General features: G+C 31.2%; 1 protein-coding gene across 2 annotated transcripts in view; it reads right to left on the bottom strand.

Moving 5' to 3' along the window:
- Positions 1-3,435: 3,435 nt before the first annotated feature.
- The window catches only part of LOC126882987 (serine/threonine-protein kinase minibrain), an 89,841-nt gene continuing 79,697 nt past the window's right edge, over positions 3,436-13,579 (bottom strand). Inside the window, exon 7 of one of the 2 annotated variants that reach the window (XM_050648135.1) lies at positions 3,436-4,091. In XM_050648135.1, coding sequence (XP_050504092.1) covers positions 3,811-4,091 — 281 coding nt within the window. In that variant the 3' untranslated portion in view covers positions 3,436-3,810. The remainder of the gene's footprint in view (positions 4,092-13,579) is intronic. The other variant, XR_007697446.1, reaches the window with a different exon arrangement.

Raw genomic sequence — 13,579 nt, 5'->3', positions numbered from 1 at the left:
AATAAACAAACAAAAGTCTTACATAACCTTTTATAGGACATGTCTTTGACGCTTATATTACAGATATGTAGTTATCTTTGCTTCACACTCTTAACAAAGAGAAACAGTGTAGCCGTTAGCTGCTGTGGTAAATACATATTATTATTTATGTTTTTTTATTTGACACAGCGCTTTCCTGCTAAACTTGACGGTAGCGAAAAAACGAATACATATATGAGGAAAACTTTGTTCAATTTGTTTGTCAAATTTGTACCGGTGAGTTATGATGTCATTAAATTTATGACGTGCATGTCTCAATTGTTTGACTTTTAGTTTGTCTCACAACTTAATATACAGGGTGGACCTTAAGTAATTGTAAAAAAAGAAACAGTAGATTCTACACTCTAAAATATTACGATTTAACCCAACTTACTTTAATAAAATGTTGATATTAAGAAATATACAGGGCGGTAAAGTTGAAATTTAAAATTTAATTTTTCGCCACAACTTTCATGTTTATGGAGATTTATTTACAAAAATTTATAAGTAGGAGGTTTTGAGTATGAGGAATTATAATTTGATGAGAACGCTACATATTTGACATAAATTTGCGCTTAACTTTTTTGCTCTTTGAGTTAACACTATTTTTCTGATAAAATATTAAAGATACGATATTTCAACAAAAAAAGGTATACTTGTTAATAGCTTCAAAATCGAACAGTTTTTGAGATAATTGCATTTTACAAATCAGCTGCATAACTCTGTTTAACGCAGTTATTCCAGGCAACGAAGGAAAAATAGAAAAAAACATCAATACTTATAAATTTTGGTAGGTATGGAATACCTTCAACTAAAGTTGATAGTTTCCAAAACATTAAAGAAAAAATAGTATATGCTATTATTTTTTTGCATCCATCATTAAGATAATATTAATAATCTGTTATTGGAATCAGCTACATAATAATTCTTAGTTGTGATATTTGTGCGTTAAAGCACTGCATACCTGATAAATGCTTCATTTAGAGCCAGTTTGGATGTCATCATTAGACAACCCCATTCTTATTTAATTCATTACGGCAAATTTTAACATAGTAGGCTGATATCACGAATGATTTTGACAACTTAAAATAAGTATTGTTTCATTAACATAGTAGGCTGATGTCACTAATGATGTTGACAACTTCAAATAAGTATTGTGTCAATAAATGAGTGACTTTTTTTTGTAATATTTAGTTTATTTTGGTTTATTAAACAAAAGCAGAAAATGCAGAGGTATAATAATTTTTCAAATATCGATATGAGAGATATGATTGTTATTTATTGTCGACAATATTTTAACGGGCGTGCAGCGAAAAGGGAATATTTAAGACGATACCCAGACAGGCTGCAACTTAATCACCAAACATTTCAACATCTATTTCGGAATTTACCGACCGAAAATGATTACGCCTGATCAAGAAGATGAAGTAATGGTTCGCGTTGACGATGATTCTCAAGTACACGACGTTTATCTTCAGCGTTAGGAATCAGCAAAACTTCAATTTTACAAATCCTACACCGCGAGCATTTTCACCTTTACAACTTTACACCTGTACAAAATCTATTGCCAACAGATTTACTTTTAAGATGCAGATTTGCAAATGATATCCGAAACAGGCAAAATCTTGACCACTCCTTCGTCGATAGAATATTATTTACGGACGAAGCTACATTCAGATGCCGTGGGGTTTTTAATTTAAGGAACAATCATTCTTGGGATATTGAAAATCCTCATGTTAAAAGAGAAAGGCATTTTCAACATGAATTCAAAATAAACGTATGGTGTGGAATCATTGGAAATCATTTTTTAGGGTCATGCGAGTTACCTCGTAATTTGAATGGTGATAACTATTTATATTTTTTTACAAAATGATTTTATTGATTTGCTGGAAGAATCGCCATTAAACTTAAGGCAAAATATGTGGTTCATGCAAGATGGTGCACCACCACATTATACGAGAGCAGTGAGAACATACCTAGATAACAACTTTCCTGAACGCTGGATTGTTCGTGGTAGTCATTTTCCTTGGCCACCACGTAGCCCAGAATTTAATCCGCTCGATTTTGGTGTATGGGGAGCAATGAAACAACATGTCTACAAGAATGTCATAAACACTCGCAACCAACTTTGGGAAGAAATAAATGCTGTTTCTTTTCAACCAATGTTGCTATTTAATATGAGACGATCTTTTATGGAACGCATTGATAAATGCATTGAAGAAAATGGTGGACATATCGAACACTTACTTTGATAAAAAGTTTTATGTTATTCAGTTAAACTATTTCTTAATTTCAATTGAAAATAAAATATATTATTATGACTTTAATTTAATATGAAATGTAAAATGTTTGATGTCAAATCTAATAACAGATTATTAATTATCTTAATGATGTATGTAAAAAATAATAGAGTATACTATTTTTTCTTTAATGAACTATCAACTTTAGTTGAAGGTATTCCATACCAAAATTTATAAGTATTGATGTTTTTTTTCTATTTTTCATTCGTTGCCTGGAATAATTGCGTTAAACAGAGTTATACAGCTGATTTGCAATATGCGATTATCACGAAAACTGTTCAGTTTTGAAGCTATTAACAAGTATACATTTTTTTGTTGAAATATCGTATCTTTAATATTTTATCAGAAAAATAGTGTTAACTCGAAGAGCAAAAAAGTTAGGCGCAAATGTATGTCAAATATGTGGCATATGTGGCGTCCTCTATGAGATACATCAAAATTATAATTCGTCATACTCAAAACCTCTACTTATAAATTTTTGTAAATAAATCTCCATAAACATGAAAGTTATGGCGAAAAATTAAATTTTAAATTTCAACTTTACCATCCTGTATCTTTCTTAATGTCGATCGGATAGCTCAGTGCGACTAGCGGCTGACCCGCACTTCACTTCGCCGTGAGGTACGAGAGTTCAAGCCCAGCCCAGGCCATCGGAAAACAAAAAGGCAAACGCGTCAGTATAAAATTCTAAATATGAATCTGGCGCTTAGACCTGAATATGCGGGCATCTGATCGACCTATGAGGGAGCAGTACGGCAAGGGATAAGGGCTTGCGGCTCGGTGATACTCCCCCATAGATCCCTACCGAAGGGCGTTGACGCCTAAGAACGGTGTATATACATACATCTTTCTTAATATCAACATTTTATTAAAGTAAGTTGGGTTAAATAGTAATATTTTAGAGTGTAGAATCTACTGTTTCTTTTTGTACAATTACTTAAGGACCACCCTGTATGTTTTCCATCATTTGCGTTATTTTGCCGGTTCTTAGCGCACTCATCACTGTATACCTTATTCATTAGAACAAAGTCGTATCTGTAAGAAAAATATTAAACACGTCCATTAACTTATTTATTAGGGAAGGATATAAAGGATGCGGTAAAGAATGTATAGGAAGTATAATTATCAATATATTTGAATAATCCTCATAAATTACTCTTCATTTGACTGACTTAAATGATGTAATAAAATCTTTTGTATAATAAAACATGTACAAGTTTTAGCTTTGCTGAATGCCAAGGGAGCAAGCACTTCCAAGCTGACGTCTTCGCTTTAACAGTTCATTTATATCGAAAATTCTCGTCTCATTTTCATATTAAATCGACATGAACAACACTTAACACGTATATTGCCTAATTGGAAAATGTCATTTATCAGTTATTTCAACATCACAAATCACAATAAGTAATCACTGTAAATTACTTTTCTAGTTAGTTTAAAGTCTTTTGGCTAAGTTCTTGCTTGTGTATAAAGGCCGAAGAGACGTTGAATCTCAGTGTATAACGACTGGACTCTGCTGAACACAAACCATAGGACTGTCTTCTTGTTCGTTAGTCTTGTTTGGGGGATTGTGCTTGGGGGGCGTGCTTTCCATTCTAGTTGTTGGATAGGGTACATACTGAAGGGATGGTGGCCCGTGATTTAACATGGAGGATTGAAACCGCTGCCGATGTATGTGACGAGACGGCGACGGGTCACATTCCATTGATGTGTATGCTGAAGATAGGTAGGTTTGTTCAGATAAATCTTTTGAACGACCGGCTAAGTTTAACCCTGTAACAGAAAAGTTATTTTTTATAATATACACTAAACGCAAAAAGTATCGCATAATTTTTGAAACAGAAAAAAACGTTAAATTTTTAACTTTTAGCAAAATGTTATAATACAAGTCTATCGTCTTCTTTAGGTGTCTACAAACCCATAACATTTCAAGTTAAACGTGTTTTTGCAGAAAAAAAAACAAGAAAGAAAACGTTAAAGCAAAATATTTATTTTGGACATTTGTGTTCGAAATTTTGATATGTGCACTATATCTGCTTGAGTTTTCAATGAGGAGGTACGTTCTTACAAAAAAATGAGTAATATAACGTCAGAACAGCCTAAATTGTAGATGGCCGATCTCAGCAATATACAGAGTGCGTTTTATGTATGGAAACACTCAATTATCTCGGAATCGGCTTGCACGATTTTTATAGATTTTGATGGGTAAGGGTTTTCTGAGGCGGCCGATATTAAAGTGGCAATTTCATTGTTGTCAGATTTTCCGTTTTTCTGGAAATCTAATGAACTTTCTTATTTCAAATGGAACACCCTGTATATTTTTTGCGTTTTGAAGTCCTAAAGAAACTCTGATTATTTTTCATGTCCCTATACCTATGTAAATGCCATAATTTCGGAGTTGGTGCTACATTTATTTAAAAAAAATTTTAAACAAATTATACAAATTTTAGGTTCTTTGGATCATTGGGAACAAAAAAGATCTTTTGTATTTTTTTTTTATAAAATTTATCGTTTCCGAGTTATAAACAATTTAAAACTGAAAAAAATTGAATGACAAAATTTTCAAGGTTCAAAAGCACAAATAAAAATTATTAGCTTTGAAACTGCGTAGTACCCCAATTCAAGTTAAAGCCGTATTTTATCAGATACCGATAAGTAATTTGAACTTGTTTTATATTAAAATATTTTTTTAGTTGTTAATACAGCCGATCGCCCGTCCTCTCATATGCGCTTTATTAACAAATTCAAAAGCGATGTTTTAGAATAAAACGTGCCAAAAACTCTTATGGCGAGCTCCTAGAAAAAGGGTTGAGCTTGAATTTAGGTATTCGTAATTTCTAAAATTATATTTGTTATTTGTGTTTTTGAACCTTGAAAATCGTCATTATTTGATTTTTTCAGTTTTAAATTGTTTATAAACTCGGAAACGATTAATTATAGAAAAATTACAAAAGATCTTTTTTGTTCCCAATGATCCAAAGAACATAAAGTAATATTTACCAGAGCCGAAAAAATTGATTTTTATAATTTGTTTAAATTTTCTTTTTAAATAAATGTAGCAATAACTCCGAAATTATGGCATTTAGGTATAGGGAATATAACATGAAAAATAATCAGTCTTTCTTTAGGACTTCAAAACGCAAAAAATATACAGGGTGTTAAATTTGAAATAAGAAAGTTCATTAGATTTCCAGAAAAACGGAAAATCTGACAATGGAATTGCCACTATAATATCGGCCGCCTCAGAAAACCTTTACTCACCAAAATCAATATAAATCGTGCAAGCCGTTTCCGAGATAATTGAGTGTTTCCATGCATACAACTCACTCTGTATTGCTGAAGTTATGGGAATCCACCAATTCAGCGTTTCAAGAGCTTTAAGAAGGTATAGAGAAAGTGGAGGATAAACAAAAAGACCAGTTCCAGGACTTTCCAGGTGCACGAACCCAGCAGATGACCGTTATTTACATCTGCAGACTTTGCGTACACATCATGTTACAGCTAGACAACTGCAAAATGATATTTCCACAGCCCGTGGCCCGTAATGTTTGGTTCGTAAAGTGCCAATTCGGTTATAAACAAATTAAGGGAATTTGGAATCAGACCCAGAATGCCTGCTACTGCTCCACTGTTAACGAGGGCACACCGTATGTCACGTTTAAGTTTTGCACCAGAACATGTCGATTGGGATATTAACGACTGGACTAATATTCTTTTTATTGATGAGTCCAAATTTGCACTTTTTGAATCCGATAGACACTGTGCACTGTCGGATCCACAAAGTGCACATTTTGACCCCTCAGTAAAAAGAATATTAGTCCAGTCGCTAATATCCCAATCGACATGTTCTGGTGTAAAATTTAAACGTGCTTTACGGTATGCCTTCGTTAACAGTGGAGCAGTAGCAGATATTCTGACTCTGATTCCAAATTCCCTTAAGAGGATTGGTACGTATTTTCGGCTGCAATGCTATTCAAATGGGGATTCATTTTTTTCGAATCCTGAGAAAACTAATAAGTATTTTTGATAAATTTAAACGCAGAATGAAAGATTACGTTATTAGTGAGGGCCGAAAGTCCCTGAAAACTTCTATAATGTTTATTTTAATAAGTTACAGAAGTGAAAAACCAAGAGAAAATTTAGTGTGATTTTTAATTTCAAATATCTCATTCAAAATAAACTTTTTATTTATTCTATGGGACTTTGGGCCCTCGGTAATAATTTAGTCTTTCATTCTGCGTTTAAGTTTTTTAACAGTATTTATTAGTTTTTTCAGGATTCGAAAAAAATGGACACTATGTCCGTGGTAATATTTTCCAAATCTATCTTTGTCTTACAACACACTCTGTCGAATAGAATATTGTCAGCATATTGTCAGTCAGACACTGACAATAAGTGACAATTTTAAATATTTGACATGACATCGGGAATATTTTGAGTTGTTGATTAAATAATATTGATATATATAGTGTATTTGATAAATAATTGATTTAAGACGTGAACTTAATAAAAAGTTATTTATTGTGTATTATTTGTGGAAGATCCAAGCAGAGCATCAGGATAATATATTCTGTGATCCAAGTATTTTGTTGTTAAAGATGTTCAAAATTGTAAGCGTTCCATAGTAACAAATATTATTAAAAAATCACTTTAACACTTTTCCTCTGTTCTCGATTGAGTATTAGTTTTTGTTATACCTACATATAAATTATTACAATCACTGAATACATAGTTAGTGAAAAAATTATCACATTTATTAACTGAATTAATAATTTGCAATTATACAAATTCAGTTATCCAAGAACATTCAAAAGCCATCTCTTTAAGTTAATGATGACATTTTCAAGTAGAATGACATTCTAGTAATGTGTACATATTCATACCAGTGTGAATTTTACTACACATAATTTGACGTGTAAAGACAGAAAAAGTAGGGATAGCCGTAAAATATTTGCGAATTATGTATCCTTGGCCTTAATCTGTTTCTAACCGAATTGGCACTTTACGAACCGAACATTACGGGCCACAGAAAGATCATTTCGCAATTGTCTAGCTGTATCTCTATCTGAAGCAGATTACAAAATACATTAAACGTTAACTACCAATTGTGAAAAAATTGTTCATGTCAAAAACATCTAAGAGGTGATAACGTTATTTCACAGTGAATTTCGCGATACATCAAAAACAGTTATCGACTGTTAACGTTTATTGACATTAATTTAGTAAGCTGTAATTGTAGACAGCGTTATTATTATAATTCGTATTTGTTTAAAAAACGTTATTTTGGTACTGGATAGCTAAAAATGGTATACATTTTTATTTTACTAAATACATTTGTTTATTTTCGATGTTCGATTCTTCCATCTGATTACTCATTACATGATTACAATAATCTGATTACTCATTACATTTTTTAGTTTTGTCGAAGTTAAAAGAAAATATATATGTTATTTTCTTATTGCCGGTTACGTATATATTTGTCGTAATTATTTAATATTTTGATTTTGTCAGTGTTTAACAGAAAAATGTCCAGTCGTAGCACAAAACTTTGTATGACACGAAGCACTAGCGGGTCTTGGATCTTCTGAGGTAGCCTCTTGCCTTACAAATACAATGAAAAGTGAAGTTACTGGGAAAGACTTCGCTTTTATGTCTGAAACTTGTTCGGGCCAAAGTGTAAATTCAATTGTTTCCGCAATGTTTCTGTTTGCTGTTGAAACACTAAATATTTCAAATATCGACCAGTTATTTTTTGAGCCCGGACATTCCCAAATTGAATGTGATATGGTCCATGCCCACATCGAAAAAGCGAGTAAAGGCTTGGAAATTTATGATCCATCGGGATGGTATATGTACCGGGTGTCCGGGGATGTGTAAGGGGTACTGGAAATCCGATCGTCGTATTCTTCATAAAATTCTAGGCATATTTGATTTGACAAGTTTGGGTCTACCTTTGGAAATAAGAGGTGGGGGTGAGTGGGAACCTTGTTAGGAAAAACTGGCTGTGAGTCCGGTTCTGCTTAATCAAATTTTGCAAACTTGGTTTTGTTGAAGACAGATCTTTTTCGTCAATGTAAAAGTTATGATTTCGAACCAACTTACTGAGTAATATGCCAGCTAGAAGGCGTTATTTAATTTTTTTCAGAAATCTAGTGTTCCTTGGAAAATATTAAATACAAACATGCATTTTTAATACCATATTACAAAATTAGACAAAATTAGCAACAGAATAGCGAAAACCGCATATTAATACTTTTTTTCTATCTCGAGATATCTTACAAAACGTGTAAATTTAAAAACATAACTGTTTCTGTCACCGGTAAATGAAATTCATTAAAAGTAGTGTGCTATGGAAACAACAAAGAAACATTTTTCAGCTGTCAACGTATATTAGGTCTTTTCAACGCTTCTCATTTGTTTCGAACCTCGTTCATATCTCGTATATTAATATTATACACGGATTATACGGCATATGACAGAGGCTCGAAACAAATGAGAAGCGTTGAAAAGCCCTATTACAAAGAAATAAAAACAACTATTTAGTGATGACATAAACGTTCAAATTTTTGCCCATCATTTTCATTGCAAAATTTACTCTTTCAAGAGTAGATTGAACAGCAGTCTCAATTTCTGCTCTCGATATGCTTTGAATGGCGTTTAGTATTCTCTGGATAATGTATTCTAGAGTAGTGTATGATGGGCAACAATTTGAATATTTAGGTCGTCACTAAGTAGTTCTTTTTGTTCTGTGTTATATTTAATTTTAATAGTATTGTTTCTCTTTATATTGTTGTTTTAATTAATTATATTTTTATACGTTGACATCTGGAAAATGTTATTTTGTTTTTTTCCACAGCACGCTACTTTTCATTAACTTAGTTTACCGGTGATAGTAACAGTTATGTATAAAATTTACACGTTTCTCGAGATATCTTGAGATAGAAAAAAGGTATCGACATGCGGTTTTCGCTATTCTATTGCTAATTTAATCTAATTTTATAAAGTATGATTAAAAATGCATACTTGTATTTAATATTTTCCAAAGAAAACTAGATTTCTGAAAAAAATTAAATAACGCCTCCCAGCTGGCTTATTACTTATTAGGATGGTTCAAAATTATCACGCTTACATTGAAGAAAAAGATCTGTCTTCAACAAGACCCAGTTTTCAAAATTTGATTTAGCAGAACCGGACTTACAGCGATTTTTTCATAACAAGGTTCCCACTCACCCCCACCTCTTATTTGAAAAGGTAGAGTTAAACTTGTTAAATCAAATATGCGCAGAATTTGATGAAGAATACAATAATCGGATTTCCAGTGCCCCTTCATTGGGAAAATTTTGTAAAATTTAGATTTTTTTATTTTTGATATTCAATTACGCCCTCTAGCGGTGGACCCACAATTATGAAAATAATTTCCAGGCTTTTCCTGAGGCAACTTTTGTTATAAAATTTTTTATTTCAAAGCTCTACTATAAACGGTTCCTGAGATATGGCCGAGAGCCATTCTTATTGGGACACCCGGTACAGTGATTAAAATGGCTTTAAAGAAATCAAAATACGAAGTAGTTGAAATAGATCAGGAAGACATTTTGGATTTTAAAGAACTTCAAATTCAAATGATTAAAAATAAAAAACTGACATTGAAGGAAATGTTGTCAAATGGTTGAACATAGTTTGGCCTACGATATACATTTATAAAATAAGACAATGCACACAGTTATTTCAAATATAATTTTAAATCAGACAACTTTACAAAATTTAAAATAAAGAGAAGGCAACTTCGAACATTTTCAATTAACAAACTAGTGCGAAGAAGAAAATATGACAAACCGTTAACGATTAATAATAAAAAGTTAAAAGGTTTAGTAGAACTCTGTGAGCAAAAATTAAAGAACATATCACTTCTTTTACTAGAATCTTCAAGGAAGGGGTGATGATCATAATGAAAATGTTTCAGAAGACGAAGACGTTTAATGATTGTATAAGTATTTAGAAATTTCATAAGTTTAATATTTGTATGTTATTAGAAAAATAAAGTTTTTTATTTAAATACACTTATAACATTTTTAATAATACACAGTTAGTGCTGCATTGGATATCCTGAAAATTTTGAAAATATCAGCGAATGTAAGTTAAAGTCAAACTGGATATCCTGAAAAAAGGGGAAATATCAGGGAAATTTTCGCAACATTTTGAGGAAATTATATTTTTACATTTTCACCCAGCAGTACTAACCCTGTAGTAAAACTATTATTATCAGGTGCGACGTTAACGGTTACAAAAAATATATATCGGTAATATCAAAAAGCGTTATCAGGTCATTATTAGAAAAAAATTCTATTTTTTTCTCTGTAGAATAACAATAACCTGTAATAATTTTTACAATATGTCAAAGAAACCATAATAATACTATATAAATTTACAGATTTCTATTGTAATGTATTTTGCCTCCATAATCACAAATTTGTTGGCCGATATTACGTTTTAAAACAGTTTTTCGCATTTTCTGCCACTTTATGTTTTTGTAGTTAACGTTGTTTGATACTAAACCCTCGTAACATGATGTGTACGCAAAGTCTGCAGATGTAAATAACGTTCATCTGCTGGGTTCGTGCGCCTGGAAAGTCCTGGAACTGGTCTTCTTGAGTATCCTCCACTTTCTCTATACCTTTTTAAAGCTCTTGAAAAGCTGAATTGGTGGATTCCCATAACGTCAGCAAGATATTGCTGCGATCGGTTATCGCCAATTAAACCTACAATTTGGGCTGCTTGTACTGACGTTATATTACTCATTTTTTGTAAGAAAGCAACTCCTCATTGAAAACTCAAGCATTCATAGTGCACAGATCAAATTCTCGAACACAAATATCCAAAATAAATATTCTGCTTTAACAACGTTTTGTTTCTCGTTTTTTTTTTGGCAAAAACACGCTTCAACTTGAAATGTTACGAGTTTGTAGACACCTAAAGAAGACGATAGACGGGTATTATAACATTCTGCTAAAAATTAAAAATTCTTTTTAATTTTTTTTCTGTTTCAAAAATTATGCGATACTTTTTGCGTTTTATGTATATTGCATAATACACATGGTTTCAAAAGTTATGCATCACCTAAAAAGTATGGTCATTTTCATACTTGATTTTTTCGTGGATATATTAACGTATTCCTCTAATTTTTTTTATTATTTTAGATTTTTGTTTGGTTTTTACACAGTCAGGCAAATGTTTACTCAAACTTCCTTTTTGAACTTATACCGGGTGGAAGAAAAGAAAATGTTTTTCTTATGTTAAGTTGGAGACTTCCTGTAGGGAGAACGAGGTATAAGTATGGGTGTACATCGAAATGGTATTGTAGTCTTATGTTTTGTGAACATTTAGTTTTTTGAATGTCCCTGATATCTTTAGAAGCAAAGAAGATATACGCTTTTATTCTTTAGCATGACGTGTTTTAACCGAAACAAAACTAAATTAACAATAAAAAAACAGTTAACAATTCTTTAAAAACGGAAAGGCGCCCATAACGTTAATAATTCTGGATGACATATTAAGAGTTATTTGTCGACCAAGTGAGCGGTATGAAATAATTTCATCTTAGTGTATGATAAGACATAGCATCCGCACGTATCGCATGTCGTCAGTTAAAACACATATTATAGAGTAAAACCGTCTAGTTTCTTAGTTATTAAAGATATCACAGAAACTAAAAAAAAACATGAGACTAAAATATTATTTCGATGCATACTCACCTTTGTACCATTTCCTCCCTACAGGGAGTCTCAAACTTTTGTTTCAGTTAGAACACATGTTAAAAAATAAAACCGTATATTTTATTTGTTTCTAAAGATATCAGGGAAATTCGAAAAATATAATATCCACAAAATATAAGACTACAATACAATACGATTTCGATGAATACTCACACTTGTACCTTGTCCTCCCTACAGGGTGTCTCAAATTTAACATAAGAAAAACATTTCTTTTCTTCCACCCGGTATAAGTACAAAAAAGAAGTTTGAGTAAACATTTGCCCAAGTGTGTAAATACCAAAGAAAAATCTACAATAATAAAAAAAATTAGCAGAATCCGTTAGTCTGTTCATGAAAAATTCAACTATGAAAATGAGCATAATTTTAGATGATGCATAATATATGCATAACATTTTAACAACGGAAATATTAATTTTTACAAATCTAAACAAAGTGGTATTTATAAAAATTCAAAAACTAAAGAATAATCAAACAAGGCTCAAATGCAAAAATAATGTAAACTATATGCAGCGAACTGGCACAAAATTGCATTTTACAACTTTACTTTGTTTTGATTAATAATACAAGAATTCCTGAAAATACTAATAGCATTAAGAGCAGTGCAAAAGGTGGCATATTGGCATGTGCTTTGGATTCACTAAATAAGGCAGTCATTCAGCATTCATATAGTAGAGTATATTATTATACAGGGTGCGCCAAACCTCTGGTTTTCTTTGATTACGGATAAACTATGAGATATACAAAAAAAATGTTTATAACAAAAATAATGTGTATCAAAGAGGTCTATAATTTAAAATTATTTTCAATTATACTGGGTGAGTCAGAACGACGGTATGAACCAAAGTTGTATTTTATTAAATGGAACACCCTATATATTAAATCATTTTTGAATATATTATTTAAAAATATGAAAAATTTGTATAAGGTCTTATAGGCCTAAAGGTAATAATTTTCGAAATATTTACATTTTTATTGAGAAAAATGGTAATATTTATAGGGTTGTGGATTATGTTTCCAAGGAAATAAAAATTTAGGTGATAGGTCAAAGTTTTTAAAATACAGTGTTATTTTTAAATAATTTAATATTTTTTACTTTTAGCCATAAAATATACAGTGTGATCACTATTTGCAAATACAAAATTTTCTCATTTTTTTTAAATGGGACACACTGTATATTAGTTTTGCGTTTTGTAGTAAATATTACAACCTTTCTTTTGGTGTAAGGTTGTATGTACCTAGCATGTTTCGTTTTGTAGATATTTAAAAAAAACTATAGATTTTACGTTTTTGCGGATTTATTTAAAAAAATTTTTTTGCAAAAAAATAATTATAATCTGGTTTTAGAAACATACACTAAAATATAAAATATGAAAATAAAAACGTAATTAAAGATTAAAATAAATCGTATGCTAGTACAATTCAATTGAATTTAATAACTTTAAATTATTTTACAAAAAATATTTTACCATATTAATGAATGCATAAATTAGT

Source organism: Diabrotica virgifera, chromosome 4, assembly GCF_917563875.1.
Source record: "Diabrotica virgifera virgifera chromosome 4, PGI_DIABVI_V3a".
Classification (NCBI taxonomy): domain Eukaryota; kingdom Metazoa; phylum Arthropoda; class Insecta; order Coleoptera; family Chrysomelidae; genus Diabrotica; species Diabrotica virgifera.
Note: the sequence above shows the minus strand (reverse complement) of the source record. Positions and strands in the feature narration are given on the sequence as shown.